The sequence below is a fragment of the Pelecanus crispus genome, chromosome 2 (assembly GCF_030463565.1).
Source record: "Pelecanus crispus isolate bPelCri1 chromosome 2, bPelCri1.pri, whole genome shotgun sequence".
Classification (NCBI taxonomy): Eukaryota; Metazoa; Chordata; class Aves; order Pelecaniformes; family Pelecanidae; genus Pelecanus; species Pelecanus crispus.
The window spans coordinates 145,518,113-145,540,997 of record NC_134644.1 but is presented as its reverse complement, the minus strand read 5'-3'; the positions used below and the strand labels follow the sequence as shown (position 1 = coordinate 145,540,997).

At 37.5% G+C, this 22,885-nt stretch overlaps 2 protein-coding genes across 2 annotated transcripts in view; one reads left to right on the top strand and one right to left on the bottom strand.

Moving 5' to 3' along the window:
* Positions 1 to 2,446: 2,446 nt before the first annotated feature.
* CPNE3 (copine 3) overlaps positions 2,447 to 22,885 on the bottom strand; it is a 112,322-nt gene continuing 91,883 nt past the window's right edge. Inside the window, exon 17 of the mRNA XM_075705896.1 lies at positions 2,447 to 2,465. The gene's annotated coding sequence lies outside the window, so the exon portion shown is untranslated. The remainder of the gene's footprint in view (positions 2,466 to 22,885) is intronic.
* The window catches only part of CNGB3 (cyclic nucleotide gated channel subunit beta 3), a 72,017-nt gene continuing 54,546 nt past the window's right edge, over positions 5,415 to 22,885 (top strand). The window contains exons 1-3 of the mRNA XM_075705895.1: positions 5,415 to 5,522; positions 8,224 to 8,299; positions 20,324 to 20,435. Of these exons, the coding sequence (XP_075562010.1) occupies positions 5,415 to 5,522; positions 8,224 to 8,299; positions 20,324 to 20,435 (296 nt within the window). The remainder of the gene's footprint in view (positions 5,523 to 8,223; positions 8,300 to 20,323; positions 20,436 to 22,885) is intronic.

Genomic DNA, 22,885 nt, shown 5'->3' with positions numbered 1-22,885 from the left:
AATTTGGTGCACACTCAGCCCATGCAGCTTCATGCTGAAATACAGATTCCAGTCCAGGAGTCAGCCCTTTCAAAGGGAAAGGGTGTGTTCCCTCCCTATCTTCTTCCTCGGGTTTTCTACTGAAGACATTCAGCAAAGGAGACCTTGTCAACTTCCCTACTGTAAACAGCTGCAGTATGTATTCACAAAAAATGTAAGAGTACATGATGTTTGAGCTCATCTCACGTATTTTGAGAAACTCTAGCACTTGAACTTCATATTTTGAACAACTCCAGTCTCCCTAGGAGTGGCTCACACACAGAGGGCTTCCCCTGGGAAATATCCAGCAGACCACATACAGGCAATTTCCCATCTAAAGGATGTGGCAGAGAATCTATTCCCTTCTATAGTAATCTATTCTTCTCCATGGACATGCATGAAAAATAGGAAGAGAAAGGGGACTATGACCTCAGTAGTATGAGATTACTAAATGACTGTATGTGGCATAAAAGCGCTGCTTTTTAGGTTGTTTGCTTCTGACACAAGAATAACCTCTTACACGTTCCAAATCAGTACTGCTTACCAACTAAGGTAGTAAGGAGACTATAAATTGCGAGTTTGAGATTATGTGATCTTCCAGGAGGCGTTGCAGGAGGCCTAATTCTCCCAGTGACCTAGCCCATGGCTGAGACTCCTCCAGGTAGGTCTCATGACCACCTTTCTGGAGGGGCTGTTCCTTTTTTCCCCTAGGTCCAGAGACTCATTTTGGATATTCACTTAAGTGAAAGAGAGAGAGACTTTTGAGCACTACCCTAGTTGATAAAGCTTTCTCATGTGATGAGTCACATTTTAGGCACTAACATGCTGTTACTAAAGAAATTATGTAAGAAATACAGGCATAAACATCTAGTGGTGGTGCCTTTTTTGTTCTGAGGGGGGAAAAAAAACAGAAAAAAGACAGAGAGGGGAAAAAAAAAAAAGCCAGACATGTTAAAGGAAGTGTACTTTCTACTAGCAGACAAGAACCTTTCCTCACCTTTTATTATACCTTCAGACCAATGGCATAATTAAACATAAGTGGGCTTACATTTTTCTTCTGTCTTATGCCCTGTTTCTTTGATTCACATGTTACTTTCATCAAAAGAGGTCACTAGCAAGAGGTGGCATCAGCCATCATAATTTTGGCAGGCTGACAGTCAATTTTGTCACCTCCTTCAAACCACCCATCACGTTATAGCATGATGATAGTATCACACTCAGAGCTAGCCAGGATCTGGTGAAGGCTCCAGAAAATGAGTCTTTAGGATATGGCTCCTACCTTAACAAAGTAATTTTATATAGAGGAATGTGAAAAGGAATAGGAAATATCAGCACCCTGTCTTTTCCAGCCTATTGCCACAGAAGTGTTCCCATCTGTTTTTTCTTGTAAGTTGAACAAATTCTGTCAAATGAATTTGAGATATAGAACTGAATTTGAAAGGAAAAATTAGAGTCTGCATTCCTTGAAGGCCAAAACAATCAAGATTATTGTGTATTTCCAGATTCCTCCAGACCATAAGACCTATTACTGCCTCAAACTTAGGATGCAAAGGCTGATTCTGGTACATTTGTGCCAGTGTATAAATTGCAACATAAGAAATGTCTTATGAATCAGTGCAAAATCAGCTATATTGAAACAGCAAAGAATCATCTTTTAAGTAACCTTTGTTATTTCTAAAGATACCTCACTGAATGCTACAGTTAAAATGCATATATCTGGCCATGCCTGTGATAATATGCTTAAGGAGACATATTTCCATTAAAAACATGAACTAATTTTCTTTATTAAGTCACAGTTAGTTAGATGGTGGTATCACCTCAATTTAAAAAAGAAGACTAGTAGATATGAAAAATCTGAGCTCCAGAACTGTTTTTTTCTGAGGAAAAAAAAAGTCTTTTAACAAAGTCCTCAGAATAAAGGAAGACAGATAAATTAGTGGTACGATTTTTTGTTAATCCACAAAAAAGGGCAAAATTGTCAAATCTTACACTGTGCAGTAGAAAAAAATATGATAAGTGCTAGGTTCAGCTTCTGTCTGACTACTATTACAGAGCTTTAAAGAAAGACGTACTACTCTTAGCTGTCAAGATCTTTGAATCACGGAGAGAAACTGAAGAAAGATACCTATGAAGGTCACCTGAACATTACATTTGCATCGTGGGAAGATCTGAATAGAAGTGAAACTCAGTCTTTGATCTTTTTAACATGCTACACCTGATTTAATACAAAAATAAAAACTTTAGATGATATCTATTGATCTGTATATTCATATAAATGGAACAACTGACACTGCCTGTTGAGGAATGCAAAGCAGTCCTTGGAACTCACTCTGTGCCTGTTAAATACACTGGTAGTTAAATCAGGCTCACAGGGCTTTCAAGCATTTTATAACAAGTACCAGGGGGAAAAAAAACCCAAACCAAGAAAGAAAAAAAAAACCCCACACCTCCAAGAACAGTCCTGAAGAAAGGAATCTCTTCTCATTAGCAACTGTCCTAATTATTCAGAAAAAGAAGTCATGCTTTCTTTTGTATATTCTTATGATTTAAGAAATACTGCACTCTTTAATACAGCTTCAAATAGGATGGTGGAAAAGAATCCTGCCAATTGTTTTAGCAGTGATTATAAATCAAGTGAACATACAGCACTTAAATTACTTCAGTTTCTAAGACACCTGCTATGCTTCATGAAGGATAATCTCTTGTGCAGGTTTAGAACATAAGATCCAGTCTGCTATTACCTTGCGTCAAATTTACTTCTGGATTTTAAAAAAAAAAAACCCTCAAAGAAAAATATTATCAAAAGTTTGGAAATCTGATGTGTATGCCAAATTTGTAAATGGAGGAGCAATATTTCCTTGAAGGCAAAAAATGGAAAAGGGGGTACATCATTAATAAACACAGGATGTACTCCACCTGTATCTAGAGAATGTACGAGACAGGCTTGAAATCCCTGTACCCTGTAGGGTTTACCATAAATACAGCATATAGGAAGCACTGGTCAAACCCAATGTAGCTAAGAAGCTAACTGGATACAGGCTATCTGCTTTGCTGCTGCACTCGTAATCTTCTTACTTAACAGTGCATCATGATATTCAATTAACTGAAGTGCTTTTAGCATGTTCAGAGCTTGATAAATATAACTAAATAGCCATAGTACATAGAAGAGAAATGAAATACTGAAGCAGATTAATCATCTTACCAGGGTCAGGGGGTGAATTTGTACCTCCATTGGTATCAAAATATTAAGTTTGTTGTGGTCTGCTTATTATTTACAAAATCGCATGGTATGAAGGGGTTTCAAACATTTATTTAATTAGTCACAGACTAAACCAATATATCATTCATTAACTGTGGATGTCAATAGCTATTAAGAGGTTCCCAAGGGCACTTTCCTTTTAGTGTCTGCTACATTCCTTTTGCATGCCTTTTAATTACAAATTAAAACCAGCATGAACACTATAATAAAAAAAAAAAAAAAGAGTTAAAACTTATTGTTGCTTGGCATTTTTTAAAAAATGATTGTGCATAATTTTGCAGAAATTCTTTAGATATGTATTTTCCTTATAAATGTTATGTATTTTCATTGTAATATGCTTTATGTACAACTGCACCATTTTTAATAAACAAGGAACAAAATTATCTATTCTAAAGAATTTTAATAGTGAAGAATTTCTTTTTTATAATGAGAAAACAGTTGCTTTCAAAAAGGCTTAGTCTGCAGGTATAGTTTGTATGTGGCAATTGATTAAAGTTTCCTGCATTAGCCAATTTAATCCACTAAAATTTCACATAGTAAAAGAAAAACTAACTTGTTTTCTAGAATTTCTTCTGAGATTATTTTGTTATGAACCAATATAAAAAGAACATGGAGGCAGAATTTCACATTCAAAAGAAAACAAGCTACCTATTGTCCAGACCTGCATAAACAAATCAAAATACTTTAGATATTAAATTATAATTTAGTCATTCAAACTCTAAGCTTAAACAGAGACTCAGGCATTAGCATTAGCAAGAATTGCATTGTTTTTAAAGTAAACCAGAACACAGACCTTAATAAAAAAGGAGGTTCCAAGCTCTTGCTGCATCTACCAGTCACAAGACTGAAGTCCAGCCGGCTATTAAAAGGTTTGCCTCACACCTGTCGATGTATGAAAAAGGTTTGCAAACTAGCTAATGAAAATTGTTGGTTCATTCTTACAGTTACTACTATGGTAGAATAAGGATTAGAAACCATTCTTGCCGGAAAATAGACGCCCCGAGGAGGCAGCCATTGGGACATTTTCAATACTTCAATATAATTGCTAAATATATAATTATGGAAATAATGCAAAGGAATAGGTTTTTGCATTTCTTGATGCCTTGATGACCAGCATAAATCAATTATAAGCTGTTAGCTCAAATTCAGAGCTTAAAGTAAAGGCACAGACTTGTGATAAATAAAGTGGAATTAAGGACAAGAAGAGACATTTAAGTTGTAAAGATCCTTGTTAACAGGGGTTGAGTCAACATGACATGAGGTATTCGAAATTGAGTTTTACCTATAAATTAAACCATGCTTGATTTTATAGAGAATTATATAGGATGACCCAAAGCCTATAGAATCTCAAAATTGTATCCTAGTTATAAATTCTATAAAAATTTATATTTTGCTAATTTGTAGGGCATTCACCTAAAACTTAATCTCATCAAAATTGTAGCTAAGACTCTGCATAAAATAGTACTGTTTGTAAATACATTGGAAAATGAAAGATTAAATTATTTCCATGTTTTAAAGTAAGAAACGTGGAATAAAACCAGGTATAAACTTGCTAAAACAAACCCAGACAGAAGACCTTTTAGTGTCATTCACTGAAATAATTTAAAAAAAAAAAATTAAATTAAAAAAAAAAAAACAACCACGACTAAAAAGTTCAGGACTGCAAAGAAATTAAACATCATGAGATCTCATGTAATCTACTGGGTAGCTGGAGATTATTGGTCAATTAATCTTTTTCATTTCCTGTTTAAACTACAGGTCTCTTTAGGACTTAAAACTTCAGTTCTAAATATAAACTAAATGCTTAATATCCAGTACATAAAAGATTAGACACTGATTTCCTCTAACCAGAAAGTGTTCACTCTCCTTTGAATTTGTGCATGAAAAGTTGAGTAGGTATATAATGTAACCATCAAGACTAGAAATAACTTAGTCTACAACATAAAACAAAAGAACTAATGGTGAGAAAAAGCTGTCACTGAAACAGACTGTGCGAGGAATTTCTTTAAGGCATTAATCAGACCTAAACCTGATTAAGTGTCTAAGTGGCTTGATTACTGATGGCAAGAAAACCTATGTTATATACCTGTTCACGGTAAAAGGGTTAGAGAGGCTTCAGGAGAGTTGAATCAGCAAGATGTTTAAAAAACTAAAAGCAGTATTTTCTAGAGCAAAATTATCACCTGAGGAAGCAGACTGCAAGAATGAAGGTGTCCCTCCACCACCCAAGGCATCTACAGGCCAGGTACAGTTTTTATTGCTTAGTATAGACTCAGTAATATTACCTTCTGTTTAGAAAGTGTTTATGTAAGTAAATACCAAAGGTTAGATTTTCAAACATACTTACTATGCATGGTATCAATCTTTAGCAAAATCAAATAAATGCCTTTATTCCCCTCCTCCCTCCCACCTCTTCTTTATGAAGAAAATACAGATTTCCTCCTTTTGCAAGTTGCTTTCCAAATAGGGCTAACCTGAAATAGTACAAGCTTATGAGAGGTCTTGATCAACACTGCAAATAGAGAATTAGAAATACTGTTATGGCTGCTTTTGATGTTCTGATGTATTCCTCATCACCATGTTCCCTGCTAGCAGAAAATGTCAGTGTATCCTTTCTGAATATTAGAATGGCATACAGGTATATATCAGCCTGCTTCCTGATAACTGTTGGAAAGGCTAAGTAATTTAGTAGCTTTTTTAAGAAATATTTTCTTTGGCTTGGTTTTACTAATATAACTGTTTTTGAAAAATACAGTAAGTCATATTAGTCTACAGTCTATAGTTTTTACTTAGTGCTTCTTTACTGTAAAGGCAACTCATTCTTTTTATTTTAATTAATGGAATATTTTAAAATCAGATAGAAGGATAGATACTCTTTCACTTGTTACCTTTGAACTTTTATCTTTTCACAATAATGTCCTAGAGCGTGTTTTGGTTTTTTTCCAGCTTGACATAATCAAATCTTTACAAAGCAAAATGGCAACAATTTAGGGTTTCACCAAATAATTAGGAAAGTTAAATGAGTTCTTTAGTATCAGCCTAAGCTATTAATCTGAATTAATGCTTAATGAAGCAATTGAAACTCCACCATTATAAAGTTAATTTTAACTAAGCATTGTGTTTTAACATATTCATAACAGTCAAGCATATACAAAGACTCTGACTTAACTTCTGGGAGCCTTGATTTACATGTACAAGAGTTCCATAAATTTTATCTGTTTAAGTAAAACTGGTAGAAACATAGATCTTTGTAAGACTGAATAATTTCCTATAATTGACGTTTTTCTGAAGTTCATAGGTTTGTTTGTACAGCCTCAGGAAGAGGTGAGGTTTAATCCAGCCCAAGTACAACTCAAATTTGATTTGTCATTATTATAAATGTGCAAGAAACAATTGTTTAATGAACAGGCATATCCATACTGCCATCCACAAAAAATGGCAAAAATGTCTATGTTCAACAAACTTCATATACTGCAGGTGTGTAGGCAAAGTATTGTTCACACTTCTTTTGAAGTTCCGCACATCAGTTTTCTTGGGCCAATAAAACATTGTCTCGAAAGAAGAAAAGTCCTGAATCTCAACACTTGACTTCCATGCAGCCTGATACCTCACTTGACAAACTGCTCTAAGAAAAAATACGTATTTAGATTTCCCTGGAGACTCGGATTACTCTTTTCACCAGAATAATTCCATACATGAGTGCAACACTCAGATCATATCACCATCAGCTTCCACTATTATAGATAGTGTTAATCTTAACACTATCTAGAGGCAGATGAATAGGGCAAGGATTAAGACATTTTGTACCTGCAAGGAGATATCATCTAAAGAGAAAAGTACGTAGTATCTGGTAACTGTAGAGCACTATTCTCACATTAATGTTCTTACTCTATTAGTAGGAAGTCTGAAACAAAGAAAACAATCTTTACAACAAAAAAACATGCAAGTATCTCTAGTATGCACAGAGATTGATTGGGCTTTTAATTTTCATTTTTATATATATAAAAAATATCTAATTTCATTATTTTTATATATATGTATATTAGAACTTCAGTGCCAGATTCTCTCAATAAAAGCAGACAGGAAAAAAAAAAAACTTTCATAGACAAAGACAAACCCAAATTAATCTCAGAAACTCAAACGAAGAGAAGGTCATTGAGTTTGGAGAGGGGAAAAAGTGCATGAAGACCTGAAATCTCCCAAAGTCAAATAATTTTCCATATGTTTATATTATCCAATAACTTTCTCTATTAATCAACATGATAAACACCAGGCCAATTCATTCTATCTGGGATAACAAATGCTCATAGGCTTGATTAGCACTACACTGTTACATAGCACTGTGAACTCCTAAGACTCCCCATGCACCTCTCACTCCCTCCTCCAAAGGCCACTCTGTCAAAGCCAAGACAAACCAAGTACAGGTAGATGAGGACTGTAATTCATGGATCTAAGCCAGTAAGTGTGGGAGGAAGTTCATTTTTTTGCAGTGAAACTTGATACTGTCTCTGTATTTTGTAAAGATTGAGATCTGTCATGGTAAGGTAGCTCAAAACATACCAGGTCTATCAGCCCAGCAGAAGTTTTAAGCAGAAGAATGACTAATTCGGAGATGCAGACTGGCTTGTGAGTGGCAGCACTGAACAAGTCAGCCTTGACAACATGAAGGAGGCTCTGGGAACATGCAGCAGCAGAACTCCATACTAAGTAACTAGGTTTGCACAGCAGATGTGAAAACATCAGTTTTTTATTTCAGCATCCAAGTCCTTTTGTGAACCTATCTAGAAAGTCTTGTCCAATAACACACACAGAACACTTAGGAACAAAGCTCAGTGTGTGCCAGCTTGGTTAATCAAATTCCTAGGAGAATGTTGCAGACATCAAACCATCCTTATCATTCTCAACAATGAGCATCTAGAGTTTCTAATCTTGTTTATTTTTTTAAGGGTGAAAATAAAAAACCAGATGAACCACAGAAAGCAGAGGCCAATAAGAAAGTAGAACTCATACCAAAGCAACAAGGTCAGTAATAAGCTATTTATAAGTATTCAAAGATTATCTGAACAAAATATATGTACACTATATAGGGCTGTAAATAAAATTGTTACTCTTCCAAATGCTCTGGCAGTTTCTAATTTTGTTTTTTATTTGTGGAAGGAATTAAGAACTCTGAATCCCCATTAACCCCAAACCAATGAATTGTTACAGAAATACGAGCACTACCCAACAATAATAAAATGCAAGAAGCTTTTAAGCACACAGTCCCTTTATGAGCTAGTCTAACAAAATCTATTTCCTCTCACTGTAAATTGACTTCTTATAAACCTTACTTTAAAAAAACAAAACAGGTATTCAGTAGCTTAAGAATGAAAACTGCATATTTTTAATGTGTCTTTTGGGTATAATTCTTATATGTATTAAAAAAATACAAAGATGAGACGGACTTTAAACTACCTGACATTCAAATCTTTTGTTGAACAGCCATTCAAAAGTTTTCCAAAACAAGCAAACAAACAAATAATTTAAAAAAAAAAAAAAAGCAATGCCATTAAAAATTATTTGCCACCACCATTCAGAAGTCATCCAGGACTAGAAACACAGAACTCAAAGCAGTAATACAAGATAATTATTTCCCTAAGCAAGTGGTTGCTGAAAACAGTGGCAGCTGGCCATGGCTATTCTGCCCCCCTCCTCCCCCACCTCCCAATAGACAAGCCTATTTTGCTTATACCAGAACTAGAATGAGTCCTGCAGCAGCTACCAAGATAAAGGCTCAGGATGGGTGAAGCAACAGCTATTGCTGGGCCATGTGCCCTCTTCCCTCCCTCACAGCAACAGTGGTGCAGCCCTTTCCTTTACCATCCTCCAGTACTGGAGAAAAACACCAAGTCCAGTTTTCCTGTCACCTCATGCTTTTCCTTTGGGAGAGCGATTCAGGTTCATTTCACTGCAGCAGCAAAGCAAAGGCTGAGGAACCTCCAGCTTTCAGTGATCAAGATGATTTAAGGTGAGAGGAGCAACTGGAAAAAGACTACAAGGAAGTTTGCATAATCCTTACTTGTGTTTTGTGTAATCATAACGTGTATCACAATTCCTTTCCTCATATAATGAAACCTTAAACAAAGTCCATTTAATGCAATTGTATTGTTATACAATGGCTGTAGCACTAAATCAAGGGAAAACAAAATCTGACATGAATTAACTGTAGCAATAAGCCAACAATGGAAAAAAAATCTGATGCTTTGTGGCTTTTTAGCAACATTAAACCACAGATGCTATCCCACAACAGAATGAAGTATCATTATAGCATTTTGTTTTGTTTCCATCCAAAATCTGATCTAATTTTACAGATTAATGTAATTCATTAATCTATATTTTGGGATATTAAAATGGGGGGGGGGGGTCCCCCCCTTCTGAAATATAAAATAAGTGGTGGCATAGAAGCAACTATCCCATCAATTACTTTAGGACAATATAATGACATAGTTAGGCTCCATGTTTGTCTGAGGTTTTTTTAAAATCCATAGTTTTCTGGAAGGTGCTTCAAGTCTCATTTTCAAACAGCCACAAGACAGTTTCTCCTTTTGCATATGGGTATTAATAAGTTAGATAGACAACAGCTATACAAGCAAGAGAACTTACACAGGCACCACACCTCAAGAGAAGCTTACGAATTTGAGCACCCTGCACATAAGTCCTCACTCTCTGAGCTGAATAAGAAACTCCATTATATGTAGGCAGAAAAGTGAGGTTGGTGTCAAGCAGTTCACAGGAAGGTCTAGATAAAGACTCCTGCAAAGTTTGGTGGACTTTGTATCAGACCTGAAATCACGTGGACAGCTGCTAGAAGAAAATAGGAATATCTGTGGGTAAGCAAGGACAAGAGACCAGAGAAAGCATTTTGTGTTATATGTACAAATTCGGAGAGAATTATTAGAAACACAGCCAGGGCTCAGCCAACACTAGTGAAGGGAGATCAATTAAATGGAGAAGTTAAAACTATTTAGAAAAAAGCCTTTCCAAGATGTCTCATTATTTTCTCTGGTATAACAAGAATAAAATAGACCAGTAAAGCCTCTAATCATAGTCCCATTTTGCAGCTCCATAGTCCTGAAATACAAACTAACTGACTGAGTAGAGCTTATCTTCACCCCCTTCTTCTCACATGGCCAAAACCAGCCATCACCTTCTCCCTTTCCCCAAGCGTTTCACAAGGCAGCATGATGTTCCCGGCACAGATGAGAACTCAGCAGGAAGCACAGTTGGAGCCCGTTTGGTTAAAACTTGGCCGCTTGCATCACTCAGCAACACCTGGTACTTTTGGCTTCTTTGTTGGCTACTCATTGCCTCATCTCCACCTCTTCAGTTGCCCTCTCTCTCACTAGCTTGCTTTGTGATTAATTGTCTGCACAATTACTTCACTCTGTAGTTAATTCTCTGTGCTTAGTCAGTTTGTTCCATAATGGATTCATTTTTTAATTTATTCCCTGCATTTCTTTATATACTTAACAAAGTGTGATTCACCTAATTACAGGTTCTCTGTGATACTGAATCCAATTGCTATAGTCTTTTTGTATATTTACCATCTCCCATAACCGACTGGCTATACAAATGCTTCACTTGTTTTACACACTGTTGTGCAATAGCTCTATTGGTGGTTATGCTATTCAGAAGGCCACACCAGCTTCCACATGCTAGCTGGCGTCTGCATTATTATTCTCTGTATCACAATTTATTTTGTCATCCTAGCAGATCCTTCCAGTATGATTCTTTCAAACTCATCCCTTTTCTTTCCCTTTCTTTAAATACTGTCAGCACCACATTTAAGTACTGCTCCTCTGATGTCTGTCCTCATCTCCTTCTCACTTTTCCCTCACTAGAAACTGGTCTGTTTCCAATATTCTGGGTTTTGGTCTTCCTACTTCTACTAAATCAACAAGTGTCTCAAAGATTTTTTCCAGATTCCAGACATATTTAAGTAGTTTTTACTACAGTCCATATTGACATCCCTTTGTTCTTGGTAGGACCTGAGTGAGAAATCTAGACTAAAACTCTCATGGGTATTTCTATACATGCTATAATTGCTCCTCTGGATCATCAAGTAGACAGAACCACCCACCTGGGAGATTACCATGTTAATTTTCAGTGATCTTTAGAGGCTAGACACTTTGTAAAGTACCCAGAGGATATATAAAAGGTTATATAACTGCCTGCAAATTAAATGCAAGTGTCATTCTGTAGTGCATGAGATTTTGGTGCTTTTGACAGAGTCAGAAAATCTATTATCCTAAGTAAGAAGCCCAGACAGAATAAAAAAAAAAACAAAAACAAAAACAAAAACAAACCCACAACTCAAAAAACACAATCATGAATTTTAATCAGCATCTCTGAATATGTAGCACCTCAAAGGAAGGGCTGCTCAAAAGTAATTTCAGTCCACTCCAGACTCTCTCCAACTGAATACATTTCTGTTTAGGTAGTCAAGGAAAGTTCACTTTTCCACTAAATGTTTGACTAGAAAAAGAAAAGCAGCAGAAGCTGCTGATACCTGCCACCTTTCATATATTAGCCTAGCTGTTTTACTTCCCCTCTTTCATAATGAGGGAGTTCAGACCCATGTATCTCACATTCCAGTAGAGTTTCCTAACTACCTGCATAAAGTCCAGACTAGAGAGATGTGGGAGGAAATTCTGTGGTCTTCCTAATTGCTGGGCCATTGTGCAGAAAAGAATGCAAAAATCTGTGAAGTCTGAGAAGACAGAGTACAACACAGAGCCTGGAACTAACCTAGAAGTTAATTGAAACATTAACCTTGTAGAACGAATGAAGAACTTTGATTTCATGATGTATTTATATTACAACATTGTTGAATCTTTAAAAAAAGGAAAAAATAACTCTCACAATGGGTATTTGACCCTATTGAAAATAAACAAAGCCCAGAGCCAAGATTTCCTCTCCTCAGAGGAAAGCTTTGATCACTAGCTGTTACATAAAAGATGGTCACTTCCTATTCCTGTAGATAGAAATAAAACATACATTTATCGAGGGTACCAAAATCCTGTTGCTGTGAAACCCTGTCTAATTTCTGCTAATCAGGCACCAACTAGCTCTATGGGAACTACAACCAAGTTTCAAGCCCCTGAGAAGCGACATTCAAATTAAATGTGAAATTTTACAGCTAAAACCTGCCTTTGGCCTGTTCGGAATCTGACTCTTAAGCTGCTTTGTGAAACCTGTCCTCTAGCACCCCAAAATCCAGGGTTAAATAACTGGTTTGTATTTCAAAAAATACAAATCAAGTACAGTATTTTGATATAATATGCTGCAGCTCAATAAACCAAACCTGTCAATTCATAAAGAGTTTTAAATAATAAACTTATTCCTTGTTGTCTTATCCTTTATACTCTTCACTGGCACTCAGTCAACAGGCAGCTGTTATTCCCATAAAATATATTTTTTAAAGATTACCATGAATATGTTTAATCAGCTTGCTTCCACTCCTGCTGATGTGAAGTCTTTTAATTCCTTTCAGATCTTCATTTTTCACATGAGTGACAGGGCTAAATGCTGGGAAAACAAACCCAGATTCTTCATACAATCTTTCTTTCTTTACATGGAAAATAAACTTTTATAATACTTTTGTTAGCCACTGAACTTGAGGGTTAAGTTAAGATGGACCTACTTACTGACAGTTTTACTTCAACCCTACTGATTTCTGAACTGTTTTCCCCTGCACAGAGCATTTGTTCAAAAAACTTTTCTTGGAAAGTCACAAAGGTGTGTATTTTGTAATGTCAGACCTGAAGCCTCTTCTCTCCTTCTTCTATAGGTTTCCTGTGTGTTTATTTTTCTTGACATCTTCATGACCCTATGGCCATCTTTCAAATATTTATGGACATAGCTCAAGAACACTTCTGGGAGGCAAGGACAATCAGGCAAATGATTTACTATGTCAGAAATACCCCAGGAAGTTGGTAGACCAGTTCTCTCATTCCCATTCTACTGCTTCAAGACTTTACCATTTAAAAGAACCTGCTCTCTGTTATTTCACAGGTGATACCATTTAAGAGTCTACTTGAGACTTCTAACCTATTTTGAAATTTTTAATAGTTTACAAAAAGAGGAAACAGCAAAAAATCAGTGATTTTAAGTGCTTAAAATTATGTTTCTAAGGGATATATATCACTGAGATAGCTAAAAACCAGATTACTGAAATATTAGCCACTCTGCCTCCTACTAGCAGGCTCTAGCCATGCCTTTATGCAGTGTTTCCTATTTCAAACAATGTTGTCTAACCTCAAGTATTTCCATGCACCGTTAAAATTGCCAACATTGTTGTTTGTATATTAACTAAAATAGTTTTATCATATGAGCACAAACACCAAGCTACACAAGGTTTTTAGGCAACTATTAAATATACTTATTCAACAGAATGAAGATACAGTATTCCTTTATCTTTGGCTTTTTCCTCTGCCACGGCTTATTCTCTTCTGTGTTTCTGCTAAACATTGAGAAGCTGATCAAAACAGTTCAGGCCAAGCAGATTTTCAGAACTGTTTTCTTTACTGAAGGAATACAAAAGAACAACATTAAATGTTCTTTAAGTAAAGCTTGCCTACATTAATCCTTGCCTACAAACATCAGAACTGAGTATTAAGGTTTACAACTGTATTACATACATCGCAAGTCAATTAACTATATTTAGTATGGCACAATCATTGTGAGATAATATAGTATTTTTTAAGCATCGGTTTGTTTTAAAATGTCTATATTTTTGTAAAAGTCACTAAGAAGTTAGCAGTAGAAGAAAGTATTTGACAATATATTTAATTAATATAAAATTCACACTATAATAGGGTGTTGTGAGGTGTTGTGAGGGAAATACTGCTTCCACCAAATTAAAATATACAAGCAAGTCAATGTTTTGTAAATGGTCCTGTAAAAGCTCCTGTAAAACAAAATAATGTGGATTCAAAGTGAAGTAAGACTATGTCAGATAATGATCAAGTTGTGCTAAAATGTGCCTTTGCACAGCCAAAAGCAGCCCAGGGAACTCTTTGCTTTTTATATGAGGACCACAAGTAACTGCTAGCCGTTAGAAGTTTGACCTTCACATATGTCCAACCAGTCCAGAAAGGGAGGGGAAGCATAGATAAGATACTGGTCAGACTTGCTAGTACAAGGCAATGGAGCTGGCTGGGAATTCTGGGAAATAAAGTCTTCCCTTTCTGAAGCATGGCAAAGCAAAAACACTTTTTCTGTTCTGTACTGTGGAATACCTTTAACTGCTCCTATCTAGCTGCTGACATTTATTCATATCTTTATGTCTAAAAAATAATCTTCTATTTGACATTTTTCTTCTCTTCATTTTTTGCAATAAGGATAATATATTTGTGATGCTAAAGGCCAGTTATTATGGCTATGGAATATGTACCTGGGTATAACTGATCCAAGTAATAGAACTTTTAAAGCCAGCCTAGTGACTGAGAAATTTATGGTTTATTACTTTCTGGAACAAAGTCCCTTCAGATTGGCTGAGTGCTCCAGAGGCACACCTGTTGATGCTGAATAACCAGTAAGGTTGGTGGTCTCCACAGCACAAAGTGCTTTCTTTCCTGTCCCTATGCCTTCTGCTGTTGTTTGCATGGACAGAAGCAGGGGTCAGATAGGAGAAAATAGCCTGCTTGCTCAGGCAGTCTCTCCCATTGCTCTGAACAGCAGGCTGGCAGCTCAGCACCTTGGTCTCCACATTGACCTTTGGAGTGACTAAGAGGAAGGAACTGTCCTAGCCAGGCAGGAGAGGTCGTAATTACCTTTTGCAAATCTAGAGCTTTTGAAGAACACCAGTAACAGCAGGAATAGGACTGAGAAGTAGAATAAATTATGAATTAGTGTAAAATGACTGACTCCATCTGCCCTTCTCTTTGCTAAATACTTACTATGTTAGGAAATCACATTTTATGTTCTACTGGTGGAAGAAGGGTCATGATAAAATTCATGGCCACAAGATAACACTTATCCCAGTGGATCCATGAGGTTTGAGAGTGCTTTGCTGACTTTGTCTATTGCCCAAAGACAAGTCAGCAACACTTCTGTGGAGCTAGGCCTATGACAGAGATTTTTGGTTTCACCAATACTTCCATATGCTTAGGACTGAAGGCTTTAGAAGAATCACAGTGATTATGGCAAGAATGACAACTCTGCAGTGCTGTGTCCTGGCATTGACAAATCTGCCTATACCAACAGCATCCTCTCTGGAAAAAGGTCCTTAGGACTAATGCTTGCAGTTCTAGGACAGAGTGTACAACGCTAAATTTTAGAAACATGACAGTGGAGTTGGGCCTATATGAGCAGGTTTAAACTAAAAACAACTTTGCCAGCTCTTTCAGTGTTATGCTTAGCCTCACAATATTCTGCTTTTTCTGAAGCCTGATCTCCTGGTTTCATGTGATTTTTACACAGTTTTAATAAAAACCCCAACATTCAGCCTTTGGAGATGCAGAGGAAAAAAAACCTATATTATCAGTCAAAAAGGCTTAAAACCCATACATAAGTACAAAGTATTCTCTTTTTTGCTCTGCTGCAAAAATGGGAAATGATCTGCTATAGTCTATTCTGCAAGTGTGAGTGAGTGTGTGTGGCAGTAGGAAATCAAATTAATTTGGAAAGACTGTCAAGGGTCTCTGTCCAAAACTGTGAGGTGAAAACTGAAGATAAAAACTGCTTTATGGAAACATGAACAAGGGAGCTTAGTGGCCTCGGAATAAGTTGGATATGCTCCTCCAACATACAGAGATCTTCTGGCTACTCTAACCTAATTCTCCAATACTGTTCCAATGTTGGTTTACTGGAAGTATGAAAATAGGGGACAAGAATAAACAATGAAGGTTTAATAATACTAACCTTCAGCTGGGACCATTGTCAACCTGACTAAGTTAACACAGGTAAAAGACTGAGGTCCCACCAATATCCATTTTTTATTACTTTTTTGCCTGGCCTGGTCTCTCCTGGAAGAACAAAGACCTATCGAAAATGAGAAAGACTGAGAGACTAAGAGAGGGAAACAAATTGGTCTTATAACCTGCATCTTGTTCCTTGCTCCTTGCTATCCCAGGAAGATCACTGGTATGATGAGGTTTTGGTGGACCTCTCAATTTAACCAGCTATCTTTTTGAGGGATTCTGTTAAGTAGTGTTTTGCCCACAAAGTTATACTTCCACAACCGGCGCTTTTCCCTTCCATCTTAAAACAGAACCAGCAACACTTAACCCAACTCAATTTTAAATTATATTATTCTTATGGGGAGGCCAAATGATCTAGAATATGCAGACACCAGTGGGCTGCATTCCTCAACTCCAACTACTAATACGTTGGCAGCTTTACTTACCTGTATTCCAATATAATGGGAATGGAAATCATTTAGAAAAACTCAAATCCCTTATTTTGTCGAATAAGCATGGATCTACCTGCTTTGAAAATTGCTTTAGATGTTGGTGCCTTGGCATAATTCTGCCTCCTTTTTCTCACTCATGATTTCTTTACCATGACCAAAGTTCTGTAAAGCAAATTGAAGATTTCTTTGTTATCCTGTAAGCCTTGCCATCTACCTGATGGATTATTATTTATTCTATAAACCAATTGTTGTACTCTAAATGTTCCCTAAAATGGCTAGCACATTGTTCTTAAAGGCATTCCTTTGGGCCTGGTCTCATAAATCAGAGGGTCTCATAAATCAGTGAAGAACAACTAGGGTTTTTTAAATGTGACTACAGAGGCAGCCCTCACAATTTCACACAGAAAGAAACAACTAAAACTTGACACAGAGCTGGCAGTGGTGTTAAGCCATGATATTCTAATCCTAATGCAAATAAGCCATGTGCTGGTCCTGGAGATTTATGAATTCTAAAAACTTGTGGAAGTTTGGAATATTCATGGGATTACAATGTTTTCCATCAGTCTGAGTCCAGTCAGCATTTAATGGTTGGAGTGGGTTCAGAAGTCAGACTGAATACCTTGAGGTATACCTTCTAGCAGGCTGAGAAGCAATTATCCTTCTGCAGTGGAATGCTTAAGTGCAAGCACCATATTTTTTTACTTTGTGGTCTTACCTTCCCATACAGATGTTGTCACTCCAGAGATGGAGTGACTTATTCAGGAGCCTGTTACTATAAATAGTGTGCCTACACTAGCATTTTATTTCAGATGAAGAATGTACTTCTGAAACAAATCTCCTGATTGTCCCCCCCTGTGCTCTGTTTTTTCACCAAAAAAAATCTCTAGAAATGCTTGACTGGATTCCTTCCTTTAGAATAAAACTAAACCAAAAGCAGCACTCTGTGAGTTAACCTAGTTTACTCAAGCTGCTGATGGTCATTCATTTCAGAGGATCACAATGGACCTGGTTTGAAATACAGCTGCCTCAGACCAATATAGCTTGGATGCCAGGCCTTCAGCATGATTGCACTGTTCTGATTGTTCCTATCAGGTTGTATTCTCTGCGAGTATAGATGTAACAAGGGGTGATTACTATAACAAAGAAAATTCCCAAAGTGAGGTAATCACAGAAATGTTGAGATTAGCCTTGCTGTCACTCTTGACAGCATGGCTTTTTGGCTGGGGGAGTCAGGGCAGGGAGAACTGGGAAACTACAAACCATGAATTCATAAGAGAGCAGAAACTGTAGGAAGTGATGAAATTTTTGGCTCTTGCATCTCCTCTTCTACATCATGTCATGTTGATCACAAAACCACAGGAGGATTGTGTGCCAAGAAAAGCACAGTCAGTAGCATCATTTGTAGAGATCCCCTGGGGAAAGGGTTAAACAGAATTTTAACAGGTTAAGGTTCAGTAGCAAGACCCACAAATTAGTCAGTTATAAATAGGTCCAAAACCTCTTTATTTTCTGTAACTGCAGCTCCTCTGTGATTTTCTTACAGAGGATGTCTATGAAATTCCTAGGAGAAATAAATCTTATTTCACTATGAGAAAGTATTCACTATGCTAGAAGCCTGAAACCATTTTAAAATTCCTCCATCCTAAAAAAAAAAAAAAAAAAAAAAAAAAAAAGTCTTTTTGACTGGAACTCCCAGAAAAGCATTTTGAACCCCTGTAATCAAATGTTAAGAAACTCTTTCATCCTCGCTTGAACCCTCCTGGGGACAGGAACAGCAACAGTACTCTTTGGAGTCCTCACTTCCCTGATTGTGTGCTATTCTGTACCTTGAAAATTCCCTGGCAGATCCTTCAGGTAAGATGAAACATTCCCTAGTGTTATATTTTCAACAGACTTTTCCTCAAGACAGTACTGCAATACTACCTGCTGCAGAAAGGAAACAATAATCTGCATTTCCATTAAGGGGAAGATACTGTTATCAATTTAAGCCATAAATCCAATTGAATGTCAGAGTTTTAAATGGAATTCCTCACAAAAATCTTCCCAGCTTACAGGTGATAAGTACTCAGCAGTGCTACATTTCTCCAAGTGACTATTTGAAAATTAACCCATAAACTTGCTAAGTCAAAACCCAGTTGACCAGCACCTTGGGGAACATGGATTTCTTTGCCTTGTCTTCAGTTCCTTGTCTGACTCTGGCTGGAGTATTTCTAGCATCCACAGACACCTCTGTCTAGGTCGTGTCTTTGATCCTGTTTAAGAAATGAATTCCTGTAAGAGTAGCAGGGCTCACACAGGGCATGCTTGCTTTGTAACCTAAATACTAAGAAAAAATACTAGAAATGTCCCACTGGTCCTGTAATCAATTGTCTATCCAGTAAAAGTCTGAAACTCAGCTCAAGAAACATTGTGTCAGTTCTTAATAGGTGCTTGGAAGAAAATATTATCCCAAATCTGAATAAATGGTAGTAGGAGGGTAGTTTGGTTTATCAAGTGCTGTAAACAAACTGGTCCACTCTCCTTCACTAAGTTTTGTTTCAATGCCATTTCAAGCAACAACCTTCCAGGTGAGCAGCTTAGCAGTTTACTGTTGTAACTGCTTTTACCCCTCTGAAATGAATAACGACTTACTAAATACGGACATTAACCATGAGAAAACTAATCTTACACTATCTATCCAAAATACTCAAGGTTTGATTTTCTTTGAGCTGTCTTGAATTTAAAATACAGCATACACAACAGGCTCCTGATTTATTTTTTATGATGTCTTGCTGCCAGGCTTTTTCCTTTATAATCATATTACTTAAAGTATTTATGAAGACTGAGTTTGTTCCTCCTTTATGCAAAATGTCAGACTGATGAGAGCTTTCAAATTATTTTTCAGCATGAAAATTTAAAATAAAGATACAGGACTAATTGTAAAAATCACATAAGGCCATAAGGCTACTTAAATGGCAAGAGACTATACCATTTGCATAGAGTTTGTTTTAAACTCTACAAACTCTACAAACTTCCCACTTAAACTCCTTTAAAAAAGTTACTTGTAACAAAAATTAAGAAATAGACTAGCCAAAGTCCTACATACTCACATCCTTAATGATATATTTCAATCATAATCTACTCAGCAGCAAATAGAACTGTTATGGCAGCTGAAGCAACAAGAGGTTTAATGCAATGCAAACACTGGAGTATAAATAATGTCATTAACATTTGCTATGCATAAGCAAATAAGCTACTCTTCATTTTCTTCCTGTTTTTCACAAGGCATTTCTGGACAGATCTATCTATCTGTCTTCTACATATTTTTTTAAATAAGCACACACTAAAATTCTATCATACTGCATGAGTTCTCGTCCCTTATAACTATAGAAGAGCTCTGTATTGACCATTGTTGATTTGGCTATAGATGTATCTAGTTTAAAAACTACAAATAAATTACATATTCTAAAAGGTACACTCATCATAAACATGTTCTGTACAGCTGGCACTGAAATAGATTTATGCAGAAAATTATTCAAAGGTCAGGTCCCAGAATCAGTGTTGTGTAGTATTTGTCCACTGAAGAAATAATGGCAGCCAAGCTGTGATTCCTCCAAAAGTATTATCATAATCCTTTAAAAACTGGTATTCAAAAATTAAAACCTTTTTTCTAGATACAGTACCAGCAAAAGAACCTGAGCCTTCAAAAACTGAAAAATCAACTGAACCAGCTAAGACAATTCAACAGGAACAGCATCAGCTCAATGATGGGAAAGAAGGTGCTAAGTGAGTAAATTAAATTTAAAAGTTTGAGGCTTTTTTCCTGACATCCTTACATAACATTTGTGTGTGCCATACTTCAGTTCTTTAAAAGTCCCTCCTGTCCTGTAAGGACCTGAAGAGCTTTATTCCAATTCTAAGGTAACCATATTTATGAGCTATTCCTTTAGTATGCGCTTTTGATAGTTTGTTGTGTACATCATCCTAAATTGCAGGAATGAGGAAAAGGATTTGCTCAACTCCACAGATATACTAATTCTAGCAATGGTGCTGCTTAGTTATTATTACTTTACCTTAGCAAAGGAGTAACTCCCAGGATGCTGCCCTGAATAACTGGAATGTTTGTCACATCAGTCTGACTTAAAAGCTTTTTACCCTGCACATTTTTTTGCTGAGTTATGCCATTAAATGACCATTAGCCTCCACAACCAGAGGATTAGGACTGTCTCTTCCTGAGAAGAGACAAATACATTAAACAGTAATGTTCCTTCAGGGGAAAATGTAGGGTCATTCAACCTTTGGAAAAAGCTTAGGTGACTGTTTTGCTAAAATAGAAATAAATATGAAGTCTGGAAAACAATAATCTTGGAGTAGTCTACATACATTACAGAAGCATAAATTCATAAAATCATAGAATGGTTTGGATTGGAAGGAACAATTAAACATCACCTAGCCCAACCACCCTGCAATGAGCAGGGACAGCTTTAACTAGATCAGGTTGCTCAGAGCCCCAGCCAACCTGACCTTGAATGTTTCCAGGGATGGGGCATCTACCACGTCTCTGGGCAACCTGTTCCACTGTTTCACCACCCTCATAGTAAAAAATTTCTTCCTTGTATCTAGTCTAAATCTACCCTCTTCTTGTTTAAAACCATTACCCCTTGTCCTATCACAACAGGCCCTACTAAAAAGTCTGTCCCTGTCTTTCTTATAAGCCCCCTTTAAGTATTGAAAGGCAACAGTAAGGTCTCCCTGCACCCTTCTCTTCTTTATGCTGAACAACCAAAAGTCTCTTCGCCTTTCTTCATAGGAGAGGTGTTCCATCCCTCTGATCATTTTTGTGGCCCTCCTCCAGACCCGCTCCAACAGGTCCATGTTTTTCCTGTAGCAAGGACTCCAGAGTTGGATTCAGTACTCCAGGTAGGCTCTCCTCAAAGAGGAGTAGAGGGGCAGAATCACCTCCTTCAGCCTGCTGGCCACACTTCTTTTGATGCAGCCCAGGATTCGGTTGGCTTTCTGGGCTGCAAGCACATTGTCAGCTCACATCCAGCTTTTCATCTACCAGTACCCCCAAGTCCTTCTCCACAGGGCTGCTACCAATACCTTCATCCCCAAGCCTGTATTGATTCCGGGAGTTGCCCCGACCCAGGGGCAGGACCCTGCACTTGACCTTGTTGGACACCTCATGAGGTTCACACGGGCCCACTTCTTGAGCTTGTCCAGGTCCCTCTGGATGGCATCCCATCCCTCAGGCATCAAACACACCACTCAGCTTGGTGTCATCTGCAAACTTGCTGAGGGTGCACTTGATCCCACTGTCTATGTCATTGATGATGATATTAAACAGCTTCATAGAACAGCTCAGGTTGGAAGGCTGCTCCAGAACGAATGAGGTCCAAACAGACATAACCTCATAAATGTCACACAGAAGGAAATAACTACTCCCCCCTCAATCAGCTGGCTATGTTTTTTCTAAAGCATAGCATGTAGTTAGCCTTCATTGCTGCAAGAATACACTGTGTATTCATATTAATATGGCCAATGCTGTAAAAAATAATAAAAAATGCTTTTACAAGTACATTAGCAATAAAAGGAGAGCCAAGGAGGATTCCCATCCCTTGCTGGATGTGGGGGAGAACATTGTCACCGAGGACAAGGAAAAGGCTGAGGTACTTAACCTTCTTTGCCTCTGTCTTTAACAGCCAGGGTACTCAGGCCCCTGAGCTAGAGGATAGGGATGGGGACCAGAATGGAGCCCTCATAGTCCAGGAGGAAGCAGTTAACGACCTGCTATACCACCTGGATGCTCACAAGTCTATGGGGCCAGATGGGATCCACCCGAGAGTACTGAGGGAGCTGACAGAGGAGCTTGCCAAGCCACTTTCCATGATCTATCAGCAGTCGTGGTTAACAGGGGAGGTCCCTGACGACTGGAGGCTTGCCAATGTGACGCCCATCTACAAGAAGGGCCGGAAGGAGGACCCGGGGAACTACAGGCCTGTCAGCCTGACCTCGGTGCCAGGAAAGATTATGGAGAGGTTCATCTTGAGTGAACTCAACAGGCAAGTGCAGGTCAACCAGGGGATCAGGCCCAGCCAGCATGGGTTCATGAAAGGCAGGTCCTGCTTGACCAACCTGATCTCCTTTTATGACCTGGTGACCCACCTGGTAGATGATGGAAAAGCTGTGAATGTCATTTACCTGGACTTTAGCAAACCCTTTGACACAGTGTCCCA